Source organism: Aulostomus chinensis, chromosome 23, assembly GCF_037954235.1.
Source record: "Aulostomus chinensis isolate RoL2024-O1b breed Wild chromosome 23, RoL_Achi_v1.0, whole genome shotgun sequence".
In the NCBI taxonomy this organism is placed as follows: Eukaryota; Metazoa; Chordata; class Actinopteri; order Syngnathiformes; family Aulostomidae; genus Aulostomus; species Aulostomus chinensis.
In genome coordinates this window covers 17445509-17472789 of record NC_141342.1, presented here as the reverse complement: position 1 = coordinate 17472789, position 27281 = coordinate 17445509, and the positions used below count along the sequence as shown (strand labels likewise).

At 45.1% G+C, this 27281-nt stretch overlaps 2 protein-coding genes across 7 annotated transcripts; one reads left to right on the top strand and one right to left on the bottom strand.

The window, feature by feature from the left end:
* The first annotated feature begins 150 nt into the window (after positions 1–150).
* Positions 151–9037, top strand: LOC147239842 (NACHT, LRR and PYD domains-containing protein 3-like). 3 transcript variants are annotated; one of them, XM_086194801.1, is made up of 10 exons: positions 151–283; positions 1345–1457; positions 1875–1997; positions 2076–2147; positions 2245–4018; positions 5700–5864; positions 5944–6117; positions 6226–6390; positions 7128–7174; positions 8458–9037. In XM_086194801.1, the coding sequence occupies exons 2-10, from the start codon at positions 1412–1414 to the stop codon at positions 8976–8978; spliced, it is 3087 nt and encodes a 1028-aa protein (XP_086050927.1). In that variant the 5' UTR covers positions 151–283; positions 1345–1411; the 3' UTR covers positions 8979–9037. The 3 variants fall into 3 exon arrangements, with proteins under 3 accessions (XP_086050927.1, XP_086050924.1, XP_086050928.1); XM_086194798.1 differs by having other exon boundaries at positions 1875–2003; XM_086194802.1 differs by having other exon boundaries at positions 1875–2003; positions 8588–8803.
* A 212-nt stretch (positions 9038–9249) lies between these two features.
* On the bottom strand, positions 9250–25337 carry sec24c (SEC24 homolog C, COPII coat complex component). Of its 4 annotated transcripts, XM_086194649.1 has the most exons (25): positions 25170–25337; positions 23475–23653; positions 23138–23218; positions 22252–22372; positions 21454–21620; positions 20602–21354; positions 20386–20528; positions 19615–19683; positions 18321–18429; positions 18000–18127; positions 17702–17840; positions 17493–17608; positions 17139–17263; positions 16663–16854; positions 16476–16569; positions 16046–16162; positions 15753–15923; positions 15544–15640; positions 14901–15046; positions 14222–14360; positions 13744–13862; positions 12559–12738; positions 11912–12097; positions 11718–11807; positions 9250–11630 (listed from the first exon to the last, which is right to left on the bottom strand). In XM_086194649.1, exons 2-25 carry the CDS (start codon positions 23632–23634, stop codon positions 11490–11492), a joined length of 3783 nt encoding a protein of 1260 aa, XP_086050775.1. In that variant the 5' UTR covers positions 23635–23653; positions 25170–25337; the 3' UTR covers positions 9250–11489. The 4 variants fall into 4 exon arrangements, with proteins under 4 accessions (XP_086050775.1, XP_086050776.1, XP_086050777.1 ...); XM_086194650.1 differs by lacking the exon at positions 19615–19683 and having other exon boundaries at positions 9251–11630; XM_086194651.1 differs by lacking the exon at positions 23138–23218 and having other exon boundaries at positions 9251–11630.
* Between the last annotated feature and the right edge of the window lie 1944 nt (positions 25338–27281).

Below are 27281 nucleotides of genomic sequence, written 5' to 3'. Positions count from 1 at the left end.
AAACAGGAGTTATGATGCAAAATCAATTGAGGTCACTGCCTTAGCTGAAAGAAACAACAACTTAAAAAAAAACAACAACATATATTTAAAAAAAAAAACACACCAACTTTCAGGTCAATTTTGCAGCAAACGAAACCGAGCTGATATTCATTTACGGGGAATTTGTGCAGACGAGAGAACCCAGCTTCCTGTTTTCATTGAAGTCACTGAGAGAGGAAGTTCAGACTCTTCTACTTGTGTGTTGGCTTCCTGAACCAGTCGGAGATGGGAGTTGCTGAATCAGGTGAGAGCAGCACTTTCAGCTTTGCACATTTCCACTTAATTTTTATTTGATCTGTTTCACGTAACCTTTCTTCAACCAGAAAAAAAAAAAGGTCCTTCTGAGTTACAAGGACTCTCCTCCCAGGGAGTCCTGGTCAAGACAGCGGGGTTCAGAATACACAAAAGAAAAAACGAGGCGACACACCACACACACACACCAGAATGCTAGACGTGACACTTAATATCAAGCTAAGGTACAAGCTAGTACACACAAGCAGCTAAGAAGGATATCAAGTCATGTCCACTCTGACTGACTTCTGTTTCAAACGCTCTGCAAACTGTCGGTGCTGCAACTGTTTCAGGGGATGTCAAAAGACAGTAACTCACGCAGCAACTTCTGTTTGGCTCAGTTCCTTCTAAACAAGAATGCTAGTGTTGGGTGGTTGCCATTTTTATGTGAAGAGCATTGAGAAATTACAACAAAGCTCAGTTCTCTTCAGTGTCTTTAGGAAATCTAGCTGACCTCCACCGGAGGAGGGACGTAGCAGAAGTAATAAGAAATACTTCCCTAACGGTGCAGGGCAAAATTCTTGCATTATGTACTGACCTAAAGTATTTAGTTATAGTACAATTATGTTGTGTGTTTTCTTTCCCAAGTACTGTAATATTGAAGAGAATACTGTTCTGTATTCTACTGCAGTGCAAAAATACTTCTACTAGCAACGCAGTACGTGACTGTGTGACAGCGAGAGTTAATATGTGACTGTTCCAGTGTTCCTTTGGGACCTTTCCCTCAGAAGTCAGAATCAGGACTACAGTAGATCATCGTGAATTACCAGATTATAGCAGATTATCAGATGCAATATTCAGAGTGGGGCAAAAAAAAGGATAGGGTTTAACAAATCTGCCGCAAAATCGAAAGGGTTCCTCGTTGGCCCGTGCTAGAACCTTCCAACAAATGCGGTGAGAATGGGCAACGTACTTTTGCACAATCCAGCTGAGAGCCAGACGAACGACGGCGAAAACGCCGTGGTGGAGGTAACGGTCAGTTAAAGTGACATGAATCTCCCTCTGGTTTCCAAGGCCAGGAAGAGCATCCACCCTCAGGAAAGCATGTCAGCTGCGACGAGAGGGAAGAAGATACGGCGAAATGGAGCAAAACGTCATCTCTGATAATGCAGAAGAATTCTCTCAAAGTAGGACACCAAGAATGGGCAGTTCCCTTTTTTTTTTTTGCTTAGCTTTGTTCTGCGCTGGAAACTCCCTCTAATTCTCTAATTTGTACACATCGTTTCCAGAATGTTCTACATTACCGTGGGAAACCTGTAAAAATGTTGGCTGAGGCAAAGGGTTTAGGATGGGGTTTTTTTTCTTTCTTAATATTAATATTCAACCATACAGGGACATTATTCTGAAAATGTTAGGTTTTCTTTCACAACATGACTACTTGCAGCTTCATGTTAGCCAGTGTTTGATCGCTACCACAAGAGTACAAAGGAATAATTCTGTGCCCCAACTGTGGAAAAACAAATGAGCTTTTATTTTTTTTATTTATTTTTTTTTTTTTGCATATCGATGTCTGGCATTTTGTGTTTGCTTTTTTCCCTCCTCAGGGTCAGTTTCCTCGATTCCTAATTTCCCCGCCAGCTACTCTGCCCAGACCGGCGGCATCGTGGTCGCTCCCTCCATCGTCAGTTCAAGCAACATCAACATCAATATCGACATCGTCTCCGAAGGCAAAGGTTCAGATATAAAACACGTGGAATAAGAACAGGATTTGACTTCGACTGATCTGTTGGGGTTTTTTTTTGCAGGAGCTCGTGTTTCATCAAAAGACGCGTTGAACCTTGATACCGAAGACAGTTCCTGTACTCTACAGTCTCAAAGTGAGTACTTCTGACAGTAGTTTCAGTTACTTTATCAGATTTGTACATGTACGGATAAAATGAGAAAATAAAAACCTGTCTCAAATTGTCTTGTCAGATGAAAAGATTGCAGAATGTCAGAGGAGTCTGAGAGACACCCTGAAGAAGAGGTTCAGTTATTTGCTTGAGGGGAAAGAAGCCAACAAAATCCCTCTGGATAAAGTCTACACCGAGCTCTACATCACCGAGGGGGGAGGCGGGGAAGTCAATAAGGAGCATGAGGTGAGACAGCTCGAGATGGCGTCCAGGATCCACCCAGAGAAATCCATCCACTACAACCAGCTCTTCGATTCCACGCCTGGACCAGACCCCCAGCCAAGAACTGTCATCACAAGGGGAGTCGCTGGCATTGGAAAAACCGTATCTGCTAATAAATTTGCTCTGGACTGGGCTGCAAAGAACTCAAACACAAACCTGGAGTTTGTATTTCCCCTTTCTTTTCGGGAACTGAATCTGATGAGGAAGAAATTCAGCCTAGTTGCACTTATTTGTGAGATGTTTCCTGCAACAAAAGACACAGGAATTTTCACAAACGGCGAGACCAAGATGTTGTTCATCCTAGATGGCCTCGATGAGAGCCGCCTGTCTTTGAACTTCCACAGTAGTGAACTGATATCTGACGTCAAACAGACGACCACGGTGTCTGTGCTTCTCACCAATCTCATCCGGGGACGACTGCTCCCTCACACTTTCGTCTGGATAACAACGCGCCCTGCAGCTTCTGGTCAGATCCCTGTGGAGTACATCGATCTGGTGACGGAGGTTCGAGGGTTCAGCGATCAACAGAAAGACGAGTACTTCAGGAGAAAAATAGAAGACCAGAATCTAGCAAACAGGATCATCACGCATGTGAAATCCTGCAGGAGTCTTCACATCATGTGCCACATACCAGTTTTCTGCTGGATGGCCGCGACTGTCCTTGAAAAGAAATTAACAGCGGCAGAAAGTAAAGACACACCAAAGACTCTCACGCAAATGTACATCCACTTCCTGTCCTTACATGAGATGGGCATGAAAAAGAGGTTAACTGGAAGACGAGAGAGCAACACTGAATGCATGCGAGCGAACCTCATGTGTCTGGGTAAACTGGCCTTCAGAGAGCTGGAAAAGGGTCGCCTGGTTTTTTACGAGAAGGACCTGATCGAGAACGATATCAGTCCCACGCAGGCGTCCATTTTCTCAGGTGTCTACACTCAGATCTTCAATGAGGAGCTGATGCTGTTTGAGGAGAAGATGTTTTCCTTCGTGCATCTGAGTGTCCAGGAATTCCTCGCTGCGTTGTACGTGTTTCTGACTTTCCACAACGACAACATCAACGTCTTGGTTAAGAAGTCGTCCGCGACGAGACGATTCCTATCCCGAGAGCCTTCGGAGCTGATCCTGTACAAAGGAGCGGTGGAGAAGGCTTTGAGCTCTGAAAGTGGACATTTCGACATCTTTCTGCGCTTTCTTTTGGGTCTTTCTATGGAACCCAATCAGATTCTTTTGAGCCACTTAATGACTAACAACAGAAGAAACCAGAGGACCAGATCAGAGCTCATTAAACACATAAAGGACAGAATCAGGTCGAGTCCGTCTCCGGACAAGTGCCTCAATCTCTTCCACTGCCTGAATGAGCTGAACGACCGCAGTCTCCAGGAGGAGATTCAGGGTTGCCTCAGATCTGGAAGTCTTCATAGAACCCAACTTTCACCTGCCCAGTGGAACACGCTAGCCTTCGTACTGCTGACCTCAGAGGAGGAGTTGAGCGTATTTGAACTGAGCAACTACAGCAGGTCGGAGGAGGGTCTCCTGAGGCTGCTGCCTGTTGTCAAAACAGCCACGGTGGCAAAGTAAGCGACTTTTAATGCTATTTAGAGAATGAATGCTCTTGCATTACGATGTTACGCCGTAAATGAATGAAAGGATCTTCTCTTTTTTAGTGTAACAACTGCTTTAATGTTTCTTTTTGTCGATACTTGGTGACCCAACATTTGAGGGCGTGGCTCACCGAGCTAAAACTCTTCACCAGTTCATTTGATGTGCAGCCACGTTTGGTGATATTGTACATAAAGTCGTGCTCAGATGCACCATTCATTCCGGCAGTGCCACATGTTATTTCTGTTTCATCGACTGCCAGAGAGTAGACTTAGGAATGGCAACAATAGCTCCTCCTTGTGGCCATTTGTGAAACACCAATATACTACTTGTTAAGTTCAATAAACTTGAAGCGATACTCCCCCAAACAAGTGTATGCTTTCCGGTCACAAATAAGTGTCTTGAGCTCATAAATATGTTTTTATCTTTGTGACTCCAGAATGCAGGAACATGCGCAAGCACCGTTAGCTAGAAGCTAACGTTGCTTAATGGCCAACAACTAAAAACAACAGCAAGCGTCCAAAAATGTCCATCTGCAAACTCTCAAGCACATCATCTAATAATAATCTAGTCGTCTTCATCCAACTTTATGCTTCCACCTTGATTTGAGCTATTAAAAACAACAACAATAACAACCAAACAATAAAAACAGAAATGGTAGTCCTTCCTCTTCAGCGTTAACATGAGCGAGCGCCAGACAGGAAGCTTTGTTGTTTGTCAATTTTTTTTTATTGTCATTAATCGTCGTTGATGGTTTGAATATATGTGACTGACTCTTCCTGCATTCTGGAGAATGACACCTTTTTTTTTTTTTTTTTAAGAAAACAACACAAAACATGTCTTTGTAAACTAAAAACACCTTTTTTTAAATACTTGAAAGTTAAAATACTCTTTTTGGTGAAGTATTGTTTTAGGTTCCCTAAGAATTATGTTCCTTAAACATGATATTCCATGAAAAAAATAAAAATTCAGCTGAGGAACAATTCAATACAATACAATTTTAACTGCAGGTTTTATTTGAATGTTTTCAGAATTGCTGCAGGAGCACAGACATACTTCTGGTAACTTGCAGCTCCCACACTCAGTTTAATCAGACTTTGAGCAATTTTCATTTCGCTTTTATTCATTTTGATCGTAGATGATATACTGACCCCAGTTCAAGAGTCAAATGTCTTCCAATTTTCTCTGGGTGATGCAGAATAAACGCGTTTATTTATTATCAAGATTTAATGATAATTTTTTGATCAGGGCAAATGCAGCTGGTGGACCCTTCTCAAGTTCTCATTAGCGCTTAATTTCGTTATCCTCAAAATCGCCGGTGTGCCCTTTTGTTGCTAGGCAACTTTCCAAATGGAAGTTTTGTATAAAAAGTCCCATTTCTCAGCTGGAACTGGGTGTCAGTTTAACATCAATTAGATAATTAGACGAGACAGGAGAAGACAATAAAAAGTGTCGCACAAAATGAATATCGTAAACAGTCCTGAACTAAAACTGACAGAATATCAGTGCCAGTATTCCACATCAGATTATTTTCCAGTCATTGAAATTTGGTCTCCTATCATCATGAATCCAGTTTTAGCTGGTTGGCCGTGTGGTTTCTTTTCCTCTCATGTAATTCTCCATTTTCTAACGGTATTCACCTTCTCCCAATTGCAGTCTAAATGCTTGTAACCTCACCGTGGCGTGCTGTGAAATCCTAACCAAAACAGTCACCAGCTCACCCAGACTTCGAGAGCTGGACCTGAGTAACAACGACCTGACGGATGAAGGAGCCGAACGTCTCTCTGGCGCACTGAGGAGCAGCAAACTACAGATTCTCAGGTTCAAACTCACCGACTTGATTACAATCTATCAAGTCGTACCCAGCTATGCCAAATGAATAACGTCTTTATTTCTTCAGACTGAGGAGCTGCAGCCTAACAGAACACAGCTCTGAAGCTTTGGCCTCAGTTGTCGGCTCAGCCTCCTGCCAACTCAAGGTTCTGGACCTCACGGACAATGACTTCCAGGACTCGGGAGTGAAAGAACTTTGTAGTGGACTTGGGAGCCCTCACTGTAAACTGGAAATACTCTTGTGAGTGGAAGAGGAGTTATTTAACTGTGTGGTTTCGTGCATTCAAACATAGATCACATATATACAAATATTCAACTATATCTGAAGAAATACCTCCCTTTTTGGAAGTTTGTCCCTGTGCAGAGTGACAGAAGAGGGATGCAAGTATCTGGCATCTGCGCTGAGCTGCGGTCTGAGAGAGCTGGACCTGAGTTATAATCACCCCGGAACCTCTGGCATGGAGCTACTGTTCACGCTGCTTGATGACCCGCAATGCAGTCTGCAAAAACTCAGGTAGTCACTTCTCAATTTTACTGGTGAATCAAGACTCTTGCCTCGCTTTGGCCTTTTGTGTACGGTAGAGCCCAGCAGTGGTTAGAGAGAAAAGAATTATATTTTGTGGCTACAATACACAACCTGATCCTTCAATTTAGTATTTCACTGCCACAACATCTAATTTATGCCCTCAATGAAGTCATTTTGAGGCCGCAAAATCAACTTTCGATCCAAATGTAATTGATTCATGGCCGGATGCTACAAATTGTTCTCTCGATTTAGCGTTTTGATGCCACAAGATATACCGTGATTTGTTTGAGGCAGCAAGATATAACTTGATCCCTCAATTTAATGATTTCATGGCCATGAAATGTAACTTGTTCCCTGAGTTGAATTGTTTTTTTTTTTTATTGAATCATGTCTTTTTAGACGCAAAATGTGACGTGTTCCCTCATTTTTGTTACTCTGAATCGGTGAGATGTGCCTTGTTCGGGCAAAATGATTAAAACGGGGAAAAATGAGGCCATGAATTGATTAAACTGGGGGCAACGAGTTGTATCTCACGGTTTCAAAATAACCCAAGAGAGGGAGCAAGTTACTGTGTGTCTTGCGGACATAAAATGGCACACCAGGGTTCTGCACTTTGAGGATTTAAAAAAAAACCCCATCTTTTAATGAAACATTCGTATTTTGACTTTGTTTTGTCAGTATAATGATCAGAAATCTCTTCTTCCCTGCTGTGTGATGTGTTTTAGTCTGAACGAATGTGGTGAGGACAGAATTCATCCAGCTCCAAAGAAATGTGAGTGATTTTCCATGGGGTTCCTTCTAATTTCACAAAAGCGTATTCCCTAATATTTATCTGCAGAGCCCCAGGAGTACATTTTTTGTTTTAATCTCACGGGGGACATCATGGATGTGTGGCCACAACTTAAAGGTGCGCTAAGTGTTGTTGCCTGATGTCACTCCTGTTGAAGTTTGTTGTAAACGCCAAACAAAAAACAGGGCAAGCTCGCCACTCCCCCCCCCCCCGTGTTTCTGTAAATGTCATGAACGCGCATCGACATGGAACGTGGATCTGAGCTGCGCTAACGGCGCTAAGATGAGTAAGCAAACTACAACTGTTCAGTGAGTAAATTTATATTCTGAGTCTGTATGCAATATGTTTATGATATCAGGATATATTTAAAATTATTTTACGAGCTCATACAAAAGAGACACTTCTTGTAGAGTTTGTCCTCCCTGGAATCCATGCTAGAGCTAGCTAGGACCGAGAACGGAAGCGAGGAATAACAAAATGAAAAATGGCTCACAAGTGTCATAGCTACAACGCTACTCAATCGACTCTGCTTATTCCCCAATGTATGCATGCACACGATCGCCCCCATCCCCAACCATCTTGTCAATGATTGGCTGGAACCTGGTTTATGTTCATGTGCACATCCTGTACACTCAGTGTTTGTTTGCCGTTTGTGAGCCCTGTGTTGTCTCCGGACTTTTTCATAGTGGATTCAGGGGGCAGGCAGCGAGCCGATCAAGGGGAGACGCCTACGATTTGAGACAAAAATCAAATCGAGCTGAGACCATGCAACAAGGCTTAGCGCACCTTTAATGTCACACAATCTGGAGATTTCCTACAACAACTCAACTCTCATGAGGTTTCAGAGAAACCGAGAGGTACCGCACGGACCACAACAAAAACAGACAGGCGTTCATTCCTTCTACTCATTAAGTCTTCAGACAATTAAACGATCACTGTCAGTCTGCCGCTGTGAGAAAAATGCATTTTTAATGGGCGGAGTTTGACGGTAGCCAGTTGCCCCATTGGATTACATTTCAGGTTGATCTGGGGCTGCAGGCAGTTTCGCCCTTGCTCCGTACTGGGAAAAAAAAAAAAGGTTATTTCCACCACTCACTTAGACAGAAAGTGAGGAAAATAATATACAGGTTGACAAAAAAAGCCTATTTAAAGTTCCCCTTTAAGGTGTGGCTACAACACGCATGATGTTCCCTCAGGTTAGAAACGTCTAAATCCCCTTTTCCCTTCAGGGGTTCACTAACGTCCTCGGTCTGTTGTTTGATCAGATTCCATTACAATCACCCTGGACCCAAATACAGCACACAAAGATCTTATTCTGGATGGTGACAACAGGAAAGCAACACGCTGGACTGCGCAGTCGTACCCCGATCACCCAGACAGGTTTGATTTCTGCAGACAGGTGTTGTGCCGGGAGGGTCTCACAGGACGTTGCTACTGGGAGACCGAGTGGTGTGGAAGAGTTTTCATAGGAATAGCCTACAGACGGATTCCCAGGAAAGGAGAGGGTAACGAATGCTGGTTGGGGCGAAATGACTCCTCCTGGGGCCTGAGCTGCAGCAAGGACGGGTACAAGACCTTTCACAATGGCACAGACTCGGCTGTAAACATCCCCCCGCGCTCCAACAAAGTAGGAGTCTACCTGGACTGGTCAGCTGGGACAGTGTCCTTCTTCATGGTGTCCTGCGGTGCTCTGACTCCCCTCCACACCTTCCGCACCACCTTCTCTGAGCCCATCTACCCGGGGTTCTGGCTGGCCTGGGTGGATTCCACGGCGTACCTGTGCTAAATGGTGGACACCTTCAGTGGACCTTCGTTTTGGTTCTAATGTGAATGAAATATCTACCTCAGGATGTTTAGTTGGGGGGGGGGGGGGGGGGGGACTGTCAAACTGTAAGCAACTGACTTTTTAAAATCGCAGCCGTTTAGAGCGCAAACCTGGTCAGCAGTCATTTTACCCGATAACTGGGACTTTTCGGCGCCTTTGAGGAAAACGTTCGGGACTGCGGAACATCGCACACGTAAAAAATTTTTTTTTTAAAAATCCATGTCCAGCTCAACAATGTCAAGATGTGTTGTTTTATACATCACTTTACACTCACTCACTCCAGTCACCATCGAACCGATCAGCTGATCTTACTCCACCACATACATGCTCCCATACGCCTTTTTGCCACGACTCCTAGAATTTCCGGGACCGCAAATTTAAATTTTCAAAAGGAATGACGCTCGGTGAAACGGGAGTGAATTGTTTTAATCAGGTGAGGGTTGAAGCTTCAAACAGCATCACGTCCTTCCCAAATCACAGGCGATACTCAGGACAATCGAGAAAAAAACCCCACTTTTTCCTAACTGTGACCTTTACGTCGTCTATCTGAAGCGATAAGAAGAAAAGAACTTAATTCAGGATAAGATTCTTGGGGTGGTATCAACCCTACAAACCCAGGTTTGTGCCTTTTGTCCTAAATAAGTTTGATACTCACTTTTAAGGAGCGTTGCAAAGTTAAAAAAAAAAAAAAAGAATTTGATAACATTTTTAGCAAAAGTTGGAGACACAAAAATCAACATGACGAACGCGAGGACCACGATGTTGACTTTCACTTTTAACAATCGTTTTATTAGCAGTCCCAAGAGGCAATGAAAAAAAAAATCAAAGAAAAAAAAAAAAAGGAACAGAAATTACAGTCGAGACGGTGGGTCAATCAAAGTCAGTGAACATAAAGACGGAACAGAGGGCTACACACGCACGCACGCACACACACACACACACACACACACACACACTGTTAAAAAAGGGAACACAAAGTGAGAAATGAAGACTGAATTTAATGTCGTGGGAAGTGCGTGTGTGTCGGCTGACCCCTCTGTTCCTCAAGAGAAATTCACCAGGACCAACCCCCATGCTCACACACTGGCATACACACAATCTTATCAAAAAAAAAGAACAAAACAAAAAAAACAAAAACAAGCCAGTCAAGGCATCCTCCCCTCATCAGTAAGAACCACGATTTCATATTTAGGCTATGATAGAGAGACCCAACCAGTAGCAGCTCACATCTGTTCAGGCGGGCTTTTAAAACGGTCATTTTCTATTAATTCTGTACAGATTCTATATACACACCGGACACTGCCAGTGCGGAGACACTTCAAAATGTTTTAATTGTAACTCCATGTCCGTTTATCTCAGGATATTCTGTGCTCACGTCTGTCCAAGGACACAAATCTCAAGGTCGACACCCCCCCCCCCCCCCCCCATTGGATTGTAATTGTTTTCAATCAATTTCATCTCCAACCTTTTGCTGTGCTGCATAGACTTATAACGAATGGGAGCTTTATAGAATCACAACCTCTTCACATCAAAAAAAAAACCAACCTTCTGCACTTAAAAAAAAAGGATTAAACCAATTACGAGAATTATTTTCAATATATTTATATTTTCAACAGATTTTGAAATCACCCCCCCCCCCCGATGCTTTTTTTTAAATGATTTCTGCAGGTCAAAAGGTCAGCGGTTTGAGCCGTAGCCTAGGGATTTACGGTCCCACGTTCCCAACTAGAAAAATAACAGACAGGAAATAAAAAGTTTGCACATATTTGGAAACAAATGTGCACACACACCGGATTGGATCAGTGAGGGAGAGGGGGCGGGGAGGGCGGGAGAAGGCCATGATTCAAGAAGAGACAGACAATCAGCATTTATTTGATTTCATATATGTCTTGGTATGTAGATGTCCCTCACTCTATTGGGGTTTCAACCTTATAAAAAGAGTTTTGCTATTGGAGGGTAGTTTATGCATCCTACACAGCCTTTCAGTGCTAGTTAACACAGACAGAACACCGACTACACTCAACATCCGCCGTCTCTCGCTCAGTCTGTTGCATACATAATTGTTCACTTGTGTATATACATCAACCCTCCCTGTCAGTTATTCCCCCCCCCCCACACACACACCCTGCTGTGTCGGAGCAGTGATTCGAGGCAGAGTAAAGCTCTATTAACATTGTTTTACCTCTCGCTCTGTCTCCCTCACGCACACACACACACACACACACTCTCACTCTCACACACACACGCACGTCGCCCTAATACACAGTGAACTCTGCCAGCTCTGGAGGTCAGCTGACAGACAGCGAGGGGCGCTATTAGGTTGTTTTTTTTTTCTCCTTTTATTATTATTAAAAAAAAAAGAAGAAAAAAAAAAGAAGAAAGCGCTTTCTTTCACAAGGGAGGGTGAAAGGTGACCAGGGAGGGGTCGGTGAGGGGGTGGGTCATACAGGTGACGGTGAGACTTGGGGGGGCCTAGCTGAGAAGCTGGCGGATCTCCTTGTGCATGTGACACAGGAAGTCCACATATGACGCTCCCCCGCTGGCACTCTTGTCCTCGACTAAGAAATGCCTGAATATGAGCTCGGCTCTGTCTTCCTGCTTCACCACCATCAGCTGTAAAAAAAAAAAAGAGAGAATACAAAGTGAGGAAAGAGGTGAGAAAGAGGAAACGGACGGGCGAAACGGTCACAGGAGACCTACTTTCATGTATCGTGATCTCTGCGCTCTGAAGGAGTCTACGATCTCTCGGAGTCTCTGTGAGAAAGGGTTGTCAAGCACTGGCAGACTCGTCTGAAACAAAAAAAACGAGCCATGGAGTTAAAGACCCTATTCACTATTGAACTTCAGGGATTACTCACGAGTAAAGAAGGGGTTAACAAACGCGACCAACTCACCATGCTGGAATCGATCTGGCTGAAGCTCGATGTGCCGAAGATGTTGAGCAGCAGCTCCTGCTGTGCGCTGGCTCCCACCCACAGGAAGAGGTGGAGGCCCGTCTCCAGCAGGTACACGCCGCCCTTGGACAGCCTCTCCTCCGAGTCCCTCACCGCTGTGGGCAACGTCCCGCTTTCCAACTTCATCTGAAGCAGCATGGCGAGATCAATGTTAGTGCCGCCAACTACTGTTGAAATCCAAGCGCAGCCGCAGGCTACAAGCGCAGGTGCTACACATGAAAGTTAGCTCTTGTTTCTTTCCCACTCAACATGTTTTTAAATTATCTGTCAACAGTCACAGCGTAGATTTTCTTTCACTTAGCAGATGTTTGCGTTGAGTGTAAAAAGAGATTTTTGATCGTTACTGTCGACAATGTTCCATGAAAAAAATAAGCAACAACAAAACAAAACAAAATAGTTTTCTGGATAATAGGTCACGAAGGAATGATCCCCCAGCCTGGATTAAGGACGTGTGTGAACATAGGCACAGAGCCACCGATGTCCCTGTCTGTAATTATGCTACTTCCTGTTTTTACTATCATTTTTTTCCATAACCGACTGACCAAACAATTAAGTGACCGGAACTTGGGAGTGGCGTCTTGTCTCACCAGTGGCAGCAGGCGAGGGTAGAAGAAAACATGGGTCTCTGAGACGTCCATGCAGCTGATCAGCTGCCTCAGGTAGGCTCGGTCGTCCAATGAGACGTCAGCTCCCGGCAGCAGCACGTCGCTCTTCAGGACACAGTTCAGGTAGACGGGTAACAGCTTCATGCACTCCGGGAGAATCAGCTGGAGAAGACACGGTGTTTGAGACGTGAACGACTAAACATCCAGATCAGACGTGAATGGAGGGGGGTTTCACCTTCCTATGGTGACCCTGGTATCAAACTGTACGCCAGAGATTGTTTGAGGCGCATAAAGACTTTACAGAATCGGAAATTTTAGGTCTTGGAAACCTCACATCGAGGTCCGGGTTAAAAATCGAAATTTAGACCTATGCAATTAACTCTTTCCGACACTGGTGAGATTCTCCAGCGATTTGGCTTGACGCTGTCATGCTGTAGAGGGCGCTGACGCACGCCTGGGTCCAAAAACAAGTAAGGAAAAGCTCCTGAACCTGGAGAACAGCAGCAGACGGACGGATGCTGCTGTTCTCCAGGGGGCCTGTTGTGCTGCACCAGGCAGCAAAGAGCACTTTAATTAAGCCTTTTAATTTGATACTTGAAGCGGGAAAAAAAGCACCTCTCTGACAAACATGCATTTTTCTCCAATTTTTTGTCTTAGAATGACAGTTATTCATCATAAACTTTCATCTTTTTTCTGACATTTCCTTTGTTTTCCCCCATAATCGTGGCACAAAACCTTCTGGGGTTCTCCAAAGTTGAGGGAAAATGTTCAAATCAAGTGGCAGGAAAGAAACAAAACAAACAAAAAAAGAGTGTTGGAAGAGTTCATTATAATGGCAGCACTGCCTACAGCGCAATTTTCAAACTGCAGGAAGCTGCAACATTTGTTAAAATCCCATTTTGAATGAAAGTCTGTGCTGCTGCAGAGATTTCACTCCACTTTGTTCTGCAGACTTAACACAACATCTTTTCCTCCATACAGATGAACACCAAAAGCCACTTAAATGGGTTTTTCAATGAGGGTGAAAATGATGTGAAAACAAGTGTGTGCTGTTGTTACAGTCAGAATAATCCCAATTGACTTTAAAACAATAAACGCAGTATTATACATATGAATAAATAAATGTGTGTGGGTGTGTGTGTTGGATGTAGATGAGGTTTCTGCTACCTGACCAGCTGATGAGGGACTCGCACAGTTCTTGCGGTAGCAGGCCAGGATCTGAGCACACTGGTTAACAAGAGTGTCCCTCACTGCCTTAGTGGGGTTGTTCAGGACGCCACGGAAAGCTGAAAAACACAAAACGTGCACGCGCGCGCACACACCTTGTTAGACAGCATTTCACGGAACATTAATGACATCTTTCTTCGCGGTCAGACACACGTCTGAACAAGCTGCAGGGTGAGCGAATGATGTCTGACGCTGTGTTGAAACACTCAGCCAACAACAATCATGCTGCATTGTTGCGGACTGGTTAAATTCAGACGGAAGCATTTTACAGGGCCAACCAGAATTTCCATACTGACGTGAGTTTAGAAGCAAGACCGTGAGTCTGTGAAAGTCTTTGGAGATTTCAAATTATTGAGGTACCAGGCTTGGCCCTCCAGTGATAGCCACACACACTCCAGAGCAATGAGGAAATCCTCACCATATTTGGAGAAGAAGTTGATGATAGTGTCGGTCTCACAGTTGCGGTAGAGGTCGGCCAGCTGAGAGCAGCAGTTGACCGCCATGTTGTGGACACGTAGGCGCCTTTGGCCGCTGCAGCTGGTGTACAGGACCGCACACTGAAGAGAAACAAACCAGACCGTGTGTTGCTTTCTCTCAAAGAACTGACGGGCACTCACGGTAGCACTTGTCCAACCAGCACCATCCAAGAACCTGGTTCAGATTCAGCTTCAGCCCAACTTTCTTTCTCTACAGTCGTTTCTCTGCTTAGGAGACGAGGAGCCAGTCGACTACAAATCCATGCATGATGAACATCAGCATTCATTCCACCATCACGAGAGATCTGTTCAAAATCTCTATCCAAAAACAGCTGATTTGGAAGCTAGAAACTGTGGAAGTTACTGGCACAGGCAAGAAGCTTTCATTCCTCCATGTTTACTGTTGACAGCAGAACTCTCAATGCTCGCTTTGTGTCTCCAAGATTGGAAATGCAGGGCGCCAGCTACAAGTTACTGCCAAAGCCAACGAGACCTGATAAATACCCGAGTCTACTGCAGGGGGATTTGACCCGGGACTGAATGCTGATTGAGGCTGTTCCTTTCCTGGGTATATGTGGGTGTTAGAGAGCTCTAATCGGGCTCAAAGGGGTTTTTTCTTACCTGCATGAGCGCTCCTGTCTCCTCACTGAGCTTGTCATCATGTTTGAACTCGACAGTGACGGCCTTGTCACAGTCCAGGCCCGCCAGCTCAACGTCGGTGGTGTTACTCATGAAGAAAGAACCAAAAAAGTCTGTCGCTCGAATACCTGACGGAGGAGTGAAATACGACAGGCTGGTAAGTGAAAAGTCATGACGGCAGTTACATCACGTTTCTCTCTGCTTTATTATATTCGAGATTGAAAGACATTTTTTTATAAATTAAGTTCTGTAATTTTTGAGGAAAATTGTTCAGTTGTCATTCTCTTATGAAGAAGAAGAGAAGAAGCTTGTTCACATAGGAAATATTCAAAATCAGCATCAAAATTTACCAGCCCACATTTGAATGAAATGGTTTAGTACAACATAAACCATTTCAGTCAAATGTAGGCTGGTAAATTTTGGTTTTTGAATTTTGTTTAGTACAACATAAACAAGTATAAGAGTAAATCTAATAAAAGCAAATGCGGCAAATTGCAGGTGTTTTTGAAGCAAATTTCTGTGACTTTTCCAACATTTTCTGGCTTTAATTCCAAAACTCTACCAGGTTCTTCATGGCCACATGATCCACGCATCTTCCTCTGATGTCCCAACCAATGAGACTCACCTGTGCTGGTTCGCACCCTCATGACGGCGTCAAACCCTACTGGTTTCTGAACGTCTCGTCTCAGGTCGTTGAGGAATCTCTCCTGATCTGACTGGGCCTGAGACGAAGGAAACATCAAGTACATGAAATGCGTCCAGTGTACAATCCATTGCAACACCTTGAAGAAGTCTCCCCGGGTAGAACACGGAGCAGCCCCCCCCCCCCCTCACCTGAAAGTAAGTGTATTTGTAGACGGAACCCCCGGTGGAGACGGGAACCACCCCTAATGTAGCAACGTCCACATACTGATTGGGAAAGAGAAAGAGATCCACGCAGCATCCCTGAGCTACACACTCCTTAGCCAGGCTGTTGTAAAAACCCACTTGAGGCTGAAACAGAGACTGAAGAAGACAGCAAGGAAGGGAGTGTCAATGTGGACTCTAAACACATGGAGTTTTTCCTCCTGCCAATCACCCAAACTCAGTACACACAGAAAATACAACACACGTTTAAAAACCTTTACCTTTTCCTTATCTGTCCCAATCAGCTTCTTGTCTTCTCTGTTCTTGAGTTTTCCAGGCGCTTCAGCAATGGGCAGGGAAGTGTGGAACACAAATAGCTTCCCTGCGCAGTCAGCAGCCTATGAAACACACACACACACACGCACGCACACACACACACACACACACACACACGTCAAGTGTCGGAGGACTATTAAGAACCTGAGTAGTCGTTCATACACATTTTTCACTTTCAGCCTGCCAAATTTTTGCGGCCTGATAAAAGTTCTCCTAAGTTGAAGAAAGATTCTGATGACACATCTTTTTAGAACTGCTCCAGGGACAGGAAGCCTTACACAGAACCAAGAATATTTGTCCTGTGTTTCCACAGATTTATAGTCATTTAACACGCAATTGCCAGGAGCTGACAACCTCAAAAAGGTGAAGTGCTACCTTGAGTGCCTCAAGTCCAGCTTGTATGACTGGTCCAAAGACCGTCTCTGTCTCCCTTGTGTCCGCAAACATCTCTGGGATCTGGTCCAGCAAACTGGAAAACAAAACAGTGGATGTCACTGAACTGGACACCTCACACACACACACGCGCGCGCACACACGCACATTAGCCTTTTTGTTATCTAACCTCTCGATGACTAGCCGGCTCTCGTTTACGTTGACCAGGAAACCATCTAGCAGGGGTACGAACATGTCCGCCACGTCAGACACCACCAACATCTGGGGCTGGGCCAGGCTGGACTTGACATTGTAGAAGTGTAAAACCTTGTTGTAGGTGACAAAACCCACCCGCACCACAGAGTCCACTTCCGGGTTCTCCCTGGACACGAAGACATGAGAACAACTTGGCTTGAATTTCATGTGATTGTTGCTGTTATCCACTTAAGACTGAGTCGAGTAAATTCTGAGGTCGATAAGTGATGATTTAATGCCCTCTTTTTGCTTTATATATATTTTTGTTTTGCTTCATTTTCTCTTTCCTCCTCCTCCTCTTCCTGTCCTTCCAAACTTCCCTGTATCCAGACTGCCCCCCTCCCACTGCTCTCAATTTCCCCTCTCACATTTCCCTGCAACGTTCCATTCATCCCCTCCCTTATTGAGTACCTGGGCAGGTAATCTAAGAGGGTCTTGAGCTCCTGACAGACGATGTTGACCATGCCGCTCTTGACGGCGTTGTAGGACACATCAATGAGGAAGATGAAGGCTGGAGGCTGAGGAAGCTTATTGTTCTGTTGGAGATAGAAAAAAGCGCCAAATATGGCGTCATGGGAACATTATGGCAGTTTATTAACAATTAAATGAAATCAAATTAGCAAATCCCATGATCTGGGATTATCAGAAAGGAAAAGCGGGGTATTAACATCAGAAATGCTCCTCCAGGGGCATTTGACAGAGATGTGCAGCCTGAGTTTTTACTTTCGCTCATCACATCACTCTTTTTTAAATCCTCAGACTCACTTTACAGTAGTCGACAGTGGCCAGGAACTCATAGCTGCCCAGCGAAAGCTCCGGTCTGTCGTAGCAGTCCACCCTCTTTCCGGTGTGGTCCAGATGCTGGAAATAATGTGGAGGAACTAGAGGAAGGAAAAACAAGAGAATATTGATACAGTAAATATTGAGCAGTTTGATTGACTTAAAGTACAATGCGCATCAACGATCTCTCTCACCCTCTGTGACACAACTGCAGAATCCACACTGGAAGCGGCGTCCTCCCTCTATAAACTGCATGTATGGACACATATAGGCTTTGCAGCGGTTGCAGCGGATCGGACCCCCTTCCCCGTGGTCCACTAGGTACGGAGGGGTCTGGTAAAAAGGGCCAGTAAAACAGGTAAGAGAGAGGTACTTTAGCTTCATCTAGAAAACTCACAAAACGTAGGCTTGTTCCAGTAACTCCATGATATCAACCTGAGTAAATTACTCACTGGGAACATGCACACACACTTGGGGAGGGGGGATGCTCACCTCATCTGGTGGCAGCGTGGCGAGGGGCTTGATGACGGCAGCCAGTGGCACTTGCGACTGCTTGGCCATATCTGCTGTGCAGGGCATGTTGTAGGCCGTGCAGCGTATAAACCTGGGACTGGCATTCCCTGAAAAAACACACACACACTTATTGTGAATTTATGTGAGACACCATGTCAAAAGCAACGACATTTCTATGAAACGTGTTAAATTTTAACCAAAACATCTCAACTTTAAGTCCTCTAATGCCCCCCCCCTCACACACACACACACACACACACACACACACACACACACACACACACACAATTATGAACCTACCTTGGTCTTTGACCTGAAAGCTGGTGGTGACCAGTGGAGGGGCCTGGCCCCGGACTCCTGTAGTGAAAGGCTCCGTGCTCTTTGCCTTGTCATCTTCTATGACTTGGATCTATCGTGGAGAGAAGCAGACACAGACATCCCAACTATTACGCGCTCGCAGCGTAAACACACCAGTGTGCACATCACTCACTGTCCCCGGGCCTCGATCAGGTCTCACGCTCCACACAGATACACTTCACACAACCTTGTCACACATATCATACGCCAGCAGCTGCTCGACACAAACGGAAAACCACCAGAGCTCAAGCATGAAGTCACTGCATTCAGAGAGCAACAGTTCACAGTCCAAGTGAGGAATGGCACGGACTCATGCTGAAGTTGTGTAGTCACAAACAATAAAAACAGCTGCCAAAACGTAGAGAGGGAATTAAATGGCATCCAACAGAAATGAATCCAGGCATGCAATCGTGTTTGTTAAAACATGTAACATGCAGAGGAGTCATTGGGGGGGGGACTTTTGACATCACTAGAATGAGCTGACTGAAAGCCCTGGTGGGCCACACGAACACAATGAAGTGGGGGGGCCATCAGTTAGCAGCAGGGATAGCCAACACCAGTGCAACATAATGATAGCGCTCACCTTAACGGACACTTGCCTTAATACAAATCCTAAATTAAAAACTTACACTACCAATTTTAAAAACTAAAATATTATGAAACGCTGCTACGTCCACTGGTGTTCGGTTTTGTACCTTTATCCAGGGCCAGTGTGACAGTTTGGCAGTACTGCAGTATAGGGGTGTAACTGTTACTGTACACACAAATCACCGTTTACTACATTCCTCGATTTTGAAGTCGTAAAAATCGGTTTGCAGTACAAATGGCGGCTTTGTCTGTCTTGACTATTGTCTGTAAAAAATACAAATTAATAAAACCTTTGTAAGAAATCTGTTACTGCATTTGCACTCCGCTGTTACGTAGCTTTATCGCTCACGTTTGGGTATCAAACAGGCGAGTAGCTACGCTACTGATGATATTTTTATGTGTTTAGCTGATAGCTGATATTTGCCAATAGACATAACAGATGCGTGTTCTTTTAATTTCAGAACCGTTACACCCCTACTGATGATATGATGACAGATGTTCATATTTCCAACATATTTACCATGTGACTACCACTGACTGCGAGAGGTTTAACGGGTAAAGAACAAAGGGTGGGAAGCATTCGGGTAGCGCACACAAACAAGAGGAGATGATGAGAAAGGAGGAAGAGGCAGGCGCACAGGAAACTTACTGGACTGGGGATAGCGTCTGGATCTATTCTATGTCTTGATTTCTGCACAGTCGGCATGTCAGATGCTTGCTTTACATTCAAATGTTTGTCCAGCGAATTTGTGTAAAACAGGACAAAATTAATGAACAAAGAGTGAAGTAGTAAAGAGGAGGGCGAGTTGAGGAATCTCAGTGGCAGGGGGAGGGGGGGGTGCTGTGCGGCAGGAAGAACTGTAGTTATTTAGACAAAAACAGCTGTATTGATTCTAGATGAGTGATACTGTAGAATAAGACAGTCAAGAGTGAGTAAAGCCAGTATAGCAGGAGCTTGTTAAACATACGCTAAGCAGCAGAGAACACACAGATTAGAATACGACTCCTGCGGCGCTAGCAGTGAGTGATAGCAACAGGGGGACATTTTTGACTCTGTAAAGTGATATTCACTCTTTCATGTGAAATAAACACACACAGATAAAATCAAGCAAGTAAAATTGGGATTATTATCTGACCTGGCCATAAGAGACGCACTAGAACATTAGGACAATTGCTAAACACACATTAACTTACTTTATACACATTCGGCATTAAATCTGGTTGTACAGAATACCATATTTTAATCAGCTAAATTCAGTAATGTTTGGTATGCAATAATGTTGCCCCTAGTGGTGCATGGTTCATGCTTCTAAACGAAAGACTGAAGTTCAAGTTTCTAAAGAAATACATATAAAAACATTATGTGTTGAACGGTGAACAGTCAGTGTGGTTCTGAAAACATGAGCTGTTCAACACTCACTGGGCTAGGAATGGCATCTGGGTCAAGTCTTTTCTGTGCGGGAGGGGCCGGAGCCGGTGCCGGTGCAGGAGCTCCATAGTTTGGTTGACCAGGATAAGGACCCGCATAGCCCGGCTGAGGGCCTCTTACCTGCCCGAAAGCACCTGAGGAGAGGAAGAGACCAGCTGAGCACTGGTGAACACTGACAATGATCTAATTTCAATGTTGCCTCCTCACCGTTCTGCTGAGGGGGGTAACCGCCCTGCATGCCAGGCTGAGGTGGAGGCTGCTGCTGCTGCAAGGGTCCAGGTGGGCCCTGAGGTCCTGGAGGCAAGTGATTGCTCTGGGCCATGGAAGTAGGAGGCATCTGAGCTCTGGGAGGAGGGGGACCTGAGTGGTAGGGTGAAGGCTGGGATGGCGGTGGGTGCTGTAGAGGTGGCATGGGGCCTGGGTACTGGCCAGAGGGAGCTGAAGTTGGAGGAGGACCAGGAGGAGGAAATGACCCTGGCTGGGAGGAAGGAGGGAGTGCTCTTGGTGGGAAGGAGCCCTGGGCAGGTGGGGGCGGGCCAGAAATGAAGGCAGGCTGGCTAACAGGTGGGGGTGCTGAGCAGAAAGGAGGCTGAGCAGTGGGGAAGGATTGTTGGGGCTGTGACACTGGTGGAGCAGGGGCTTGACTGGGTGGGGCAGCAGGAGCTTGACTGGGAGGGGGAGCGGGGCCGGAGTAGGAGGTGGGAGGAAAAGTTTGCTGTGAGGAAGGAGGCAGTGGTGCAGGGGAGGGGAACTGCTGTGGAGAGGTAGGAGCAAGAGACGAGTTGAACTGCTGCTGAGAGGGCGGGCCTCCGTAGTATTGCTGAGAAGCCGCCGGGCCACTGGAAGATGGCGGTGGCTGGGTGGGTGCGGAGGATGCTGGGGGCGGAGCTTGGGTGTAGGAGGGCGAAGGTGCGGCTGAGAAGGCAGTGCTGACTGAATGCTGGGAGCTGGGAGGCGGTGCTGAGGAGAGAGAGACAGTGTGGTTGTCTCCAGCTGACCTGATGAGAGACCTGCTCCTGCAGCTCCATAAACTTGAACTCTACCCCGATTATAACTCACCATATCCTGGTCCTGCAGGGGTGGGGGGGCCAGACGTAATCTGCATCCCAGTCATCTGGTTGGTGACCTGTTGCATTGTGGGTGGGGGACCATACTGTTGAGGGTAGGAGTGGGGGGGCCCCGCCAGGTTAGCAACCCCCTGATTATATGGCTGAGACACGGCAGGCCTGCAAACGCACACGTCATTCACATGGTTTACAAGCACATTACAGATGTTCCGCTGCGGAGGCTTCAATAAAGAAGAGAACGCCTTCAGGTCCTTGTAAGAAAAGACTAAACGTGATACGAAAACCCGCCAGGATGGTCTATGTCATACAGTTAAAATAAGAAAACTCAGAGTAACTCAGGATATTTTGCTCATGAAAACCATAGAATCACAGTACTGAGATTCTGTGATAATCATTACATGGCGTGACACTTCATCTACAGTACATCATAGTATTTGAATAACTTCGGAAAATATCGCTAAAAACCCCTTTCAAATAATGCCCTTTAGTTGATGGTGATATATTTCCATCCCTAACTGACCACATGAAAGTCTTTGAGGAACATCAAGCTCAGTTTTCATCATTTGTTGAGTTCAAAGGGACGGAGTCACACAGGAATGGTGCTAACCTTCAAATTAATGAACGGCTAGTAAGACTGCAAGTTTTTGAAGCAACTATGCAAATGTCATTCAAGTGTGAAGGGGAGGAGGAGAAGGAGAAGAAGAAGGAGAAGAAGGAGAAGAAGAAGAAGAAGAAGAAGAAGAGTACATTTTGTTTTCAAACCAAAGTCTTCAAATAAATTAGCAAATACCTGGGTGGTGCCTGCGTCATCGGTGGGGGTCCGTTATGCATGTCCCCCTGACTGTACTGATTGTACAGTTGAGGCGCTGATACTGGTGGGGGTCCAGAGGTGGGGGGGCCCCTTCCAGGACCTGAAATGCAGGAACAAAAGATAATTAACCCTATTGAAAAAAAGGTCTAAATAATTCCACGGCATATTCGGTTATCATTCATTGTCAATGTAACGGATCCTCACGTTGAGTTTAACATGCCCTCTGCATATGATTGTCTTCTCGTATTTCATCTCTGGGATGAGGAGTGCAGATTAAACAGTGAAACCTGTTGATGTGCAGTCAGATTCAAGAGATGAACATGCTGCTCAGGGCTGAAATAAACGTCCCGTAACGGACTATTTTGGGGTGGAGCTTCTCTGTATGCAAGTCAGATTGATAACTCTGCCTTTTTCAATCCTGACCATGACACATTTCCTCATGCAGCGTCTCACACACACACACACACACGCACGTGCACGCACACAGGAATTAGAAATGTGTTGGTTGGAGTAGATAAGACTGAACTGTTTCACAGCAAATGAATCTGCAACTCTAATGATCAGCTTTCAAAAATTCATGTAAATCACAGTTTAGACTTGTTTTTTTTTCTGTGGGTTGAAATGCTGGTCAGATGTGTCGGATCACGCAGATCCGGCACAAACACAAAATAACACATCGGGGTTTTTGTTTTTCTTATATGTAAAAAAATGTTTTTGGTGATAATAAAGGTTTGTAACAAGTAGAAGTCTGCCTCATGTTGTGCAATGACGAAAGAATAAAATATTATACCTGCGGGTAGAGAGAGACTTGATGATTACAGAGCACATGGAGTGTGAAATAAGCAAGAAAAAGAAGGGAAGTTACCTAAGTCAAGAGGAGAGGAGAGGTCTAAGACTGGGTTGGCTGCCACAGCCTTAGAGGGAAAGCTTGTGAAAGGAGAATAACCTGGAATACAAAAAAGGGAAAGAAGGCGAATACAGACAGATGTTGGGAAATACAGCACTAGGAAATGAGAAAGCAGGTGAGATTCCAATCAGTGTGCACCAGCAGCAGAGTGCTTTCCTGGGATGTAGGAGATGGGAAGCAGGAGGAACACTCCAAGGTTAAAGCCACGTGAATGCTTGAAAAGCTTCACAGCTGGCCGGGTCTCTCTCCCCCTCATAGGTTGTTCTAGACAGCAGGGATGGGAGCTTTACTTTACCTTGAGGTGGAGCTCCAGGCTGGTAGGCTGACGCAGGGCCGTTGTAGGGTGCATAGGGGGTAGGGTATCCCCCATCCAGGGCACCATAGCTGGGCTGCCCGTAGCCAGGCTGGGGCTGGCCGTACGGTGAGGCCATAGGAGTGTGCTGGTTTACATTCATCCTCAGTTCATCCCTAAATCTGGATACAATCGGAAACCAGTCACAACATAGTCATGTAAGACCGTTTAAGCTAACATGTTACTACCAGGTTTCCTGGGGACTAAAAGTCGTGGGGGAAACACCGACAAAACTTCAACACAACTAAAACTACAGATCTCAGACAAAACACCGACAAGTGCCTCATCTGTCCTCTCAGATAAGACGCTGACCCGTCAGTTTCCAAAAGGATGGTCAAATATTTTAGCTCTAAACGCAGAGAGAGGTGTCTCAATTTTCTCTCACGACTGAGACGGAACGAACAAACTTGGTAAACACTTGGTATCAAACTTACTTACAAGTGCGATGTTGACATTCCACCCTTCTTTACTGCTGTTTTATATTTACCTTGGCCACACCCACATCTCATTTCCCATTCAACCTTTGAGTTTACGCTCTGAGCAAAAATACATGCTTGATAACGAAGATTATCACAAAACGCCTAGATACCCTTTCAACAAGTTAAAATATGACAAAACCTATACCAGCAGCACAACAGGTCCAATCCCCCAGGCATTTTCTCACCCGTGTGGACACATTTGAAAGCTTGATATTGTTAATTGTTAATAATGGACAACAGTTTGTTTTGCTCACTTTTCAGTTGAAATTAAGAATCTGTTAATAGGAGCCAGAAGTAACTCGGTAGGGCAGGTAACCACACCAGCACGTATATTTCTCCATATCACATGTGCAGGTGTGTACAGCTGGGGTCGCCTAACTTATATGACAGTGTGATGAGGATCATCTAACAAACACGGGATAAACGAGTGGGGCCTTTGAATAATTCAGCACTGCAGGTGCCACAACGAGAAATACAATCGCCGGAGCCGTACAGCAATTGAGTATTTTGGGCCTACAAGTGACCCACATCCAACTGCACTCAGGCTAACTCGCTAGCACTTTACAGAAACTAGCTTCTCAAATTCAAAACTACTATTATATATATATATATTGAAATACACTATAAAACTGGTTACTGGCATGTCAAACGGTCACCCTATATGAACCCAAGTTTGGCTATAGCGAGGCTAAAGCAGAATGCTAGCGAGCAACCTCAGTGCCGCATTACTGTTAGCTTACGTTAGCAAGATAACATGTCAACCAAAACCTACAAAACACAAGAGCCACGAGAACGCTAAACAAGGCTAGCGGTGACTACCGTGAGAGAGGACGTAAAGAAGAAGACGGACACTAAATATCAGATTCAACACAAGTCAGGAGATTTGACTTTTAAAATAATACAAAAACATGCTAATGGGTCAAACGATGACAGCAACAGTGTCGGAATCAGCTGTGACCAAATCACCACAACCGGAGCTACCTAATGTTAGCCTACTAGCTTAAGCTAAGCTAGTGACTTTCAGCTAGATCATACAGCGACACTCGCCGTGCCATAGCGGCAGCTAGCATTAGCTAGTAGCTACCGTAGCAAAATCCCGGATCCCCTGTAAAGCCGGGCAGGGATGTCACACATGATCTAGTGTGTAATTGAAACCTACCTCCAAAGTGTTGTAAACTTAAGGCTATCCTCGGCTCGGGGTAAACTGACAAACCCGGTTGCGGACAAACTCTAAAAGCGATGTCGTCCCGGGGTGTTTCTCACTAATCCCTTCTTGGTGTAAGAAGCGGACATTCAGCGGAACTGCTGCAGCGCTGTGCCACGTCCACATCCGGACACCGCAGAGCGACTTCCTCCACGCCAGGCTCCTCGGTGCAGCGCGGGGAGCACCAGCACCTGAACATCACCAAGGTCCCGAGTTTGCTATCAATCAACCATTTACGTTCATTTAAAAAAATATCCACTATTTATTCTTCAGCTTTGATACGGTCGTCTCGGAACTGGTTAGGTTCTTTATTTCAGGTGCAACTTTTTTTTTTTTTTTTTAAGCAACGGTTCTTACAACTAAATATCTTTAAATAATTCAGAAGGCGTTTTTTCGTCCATTTTGTGATTTATGGTAGCACATTTCATGACAAGTGAACATATTACACGTCACTCTCTTCATCAGCCAAGATATTTAAAAAGAATATTTAATGAGTACTAGAGGCATATTACCATACTTTGTTTTCGTGAAGGTTTGCCATTGTCTTGATCTTTGGAAGTATGTTCTCGGACCTAACAGATCCTCCCAGTCATAATAACATTTGTGCAAGAGATAACATCTGAATTTGGCCAAATATACCAAACAAACAAACAAAATAAAATAAAGAAATACATACCAAATGTTTACAGTGTAAAATGTGAGCCAGCTTAGTGAGCCATATACGATTGTCCGACTTGGACATGATTTTGATGCAAATCTCCAGCTTGTGGGACTTGGGCCAAATACGGGCTGATCCTTTTGGAATTAAACCACATATGAAATAATTCTAATCTGCAATTTAATCTGGCATGAGTTTGATCAGGTGATAAGTGTCAGTGCCAGTGCCACATCCTGTGACAGTAGTTGAGTGAGAGACGTAGAAGCTGATGCGCCGCAGCTTTTCCCGATACTCGCTGGTGTAGGCCTCCAGCCCAGATTTGTTGGGTGAGAAGGTGAGTCTTGATGGAAGAATCAAATGCTAGGAAGCCCTCAGAGAGACCATAACTCCATCGTGGCGCCCTTTACACGCGTGTTCACTTTCATGCTCGCTGTGAGACGTGATGAGCCCCACGCAAACGTCTGAGTGTGGCTGCCTCAAACCAATCTGGAGGTGAAACTTGATTATATTTGGATTTTGCATGATGGAACAGACGAAGGCCTGCAAATATCACTTCCTCCATCCACTAGGTGGTGCTAAAGAACACATATGTTGTATGTCACATCATGGCAACTGTAATTTTCACATAAATCAATTGCTTGTTAAATCAGGCTTTCTTCCTGTAACCACCGGGTGGCGCTATAACTAAATATCAGCTCTTAGACACCTACAAGCAAGAACTCCCTCAAATATGTGAAGTTCAGGAAAGAGCTGTCCCAACAGTTTTGTCTCTCTATGGTGAAATATCCAAATTTTCCATCTTGCTACAGTAGCGTCGTTGGATCTGATCGACCCACTCAGATGAGGATATCAAGATGCATAAACATGTAAGTTCCTGTTTCCACTAGGTGGCGCGATGACTACTCCATCCCAAAATTGAATTTACTCTCCCTTGGCTCATACTTGACCCCGTCGCCGCGTTTGGTGAAAATCGGCATCACGTTTTTTGAATACTCCTGCTGACAGACAAACACCACCGATAACATGACCTACGCCATGAATGCCATCAGTACACAACTCACTCCAGCGCCCGTGAAGTCATTCAATTGTATTGACAGTAAACACATCAAGATTCCTAAAATATTCCCCCCCACACACACACACACACACGCACACACAGACACACACTGTGTCTGGTTTGAGGTTGGAGCGCTTTTAGGAGATGGAGACAAATCCGTTGCTGGCTGAGCTGGGGGGTTGAGGGACTGGGGTTGGTTATTTTGGGAGTGTGTATCAGCAAGCATCCCCTCCTGTACAGAGCTCTTGAGAGTGACATGGCAAGTGTTGAAGTCAGGGGAGGATAGATACATACACACACAGACACTTTTGCCCCTTCTCACCCTCCCGAGCACCCACCCTGCGATGCATAC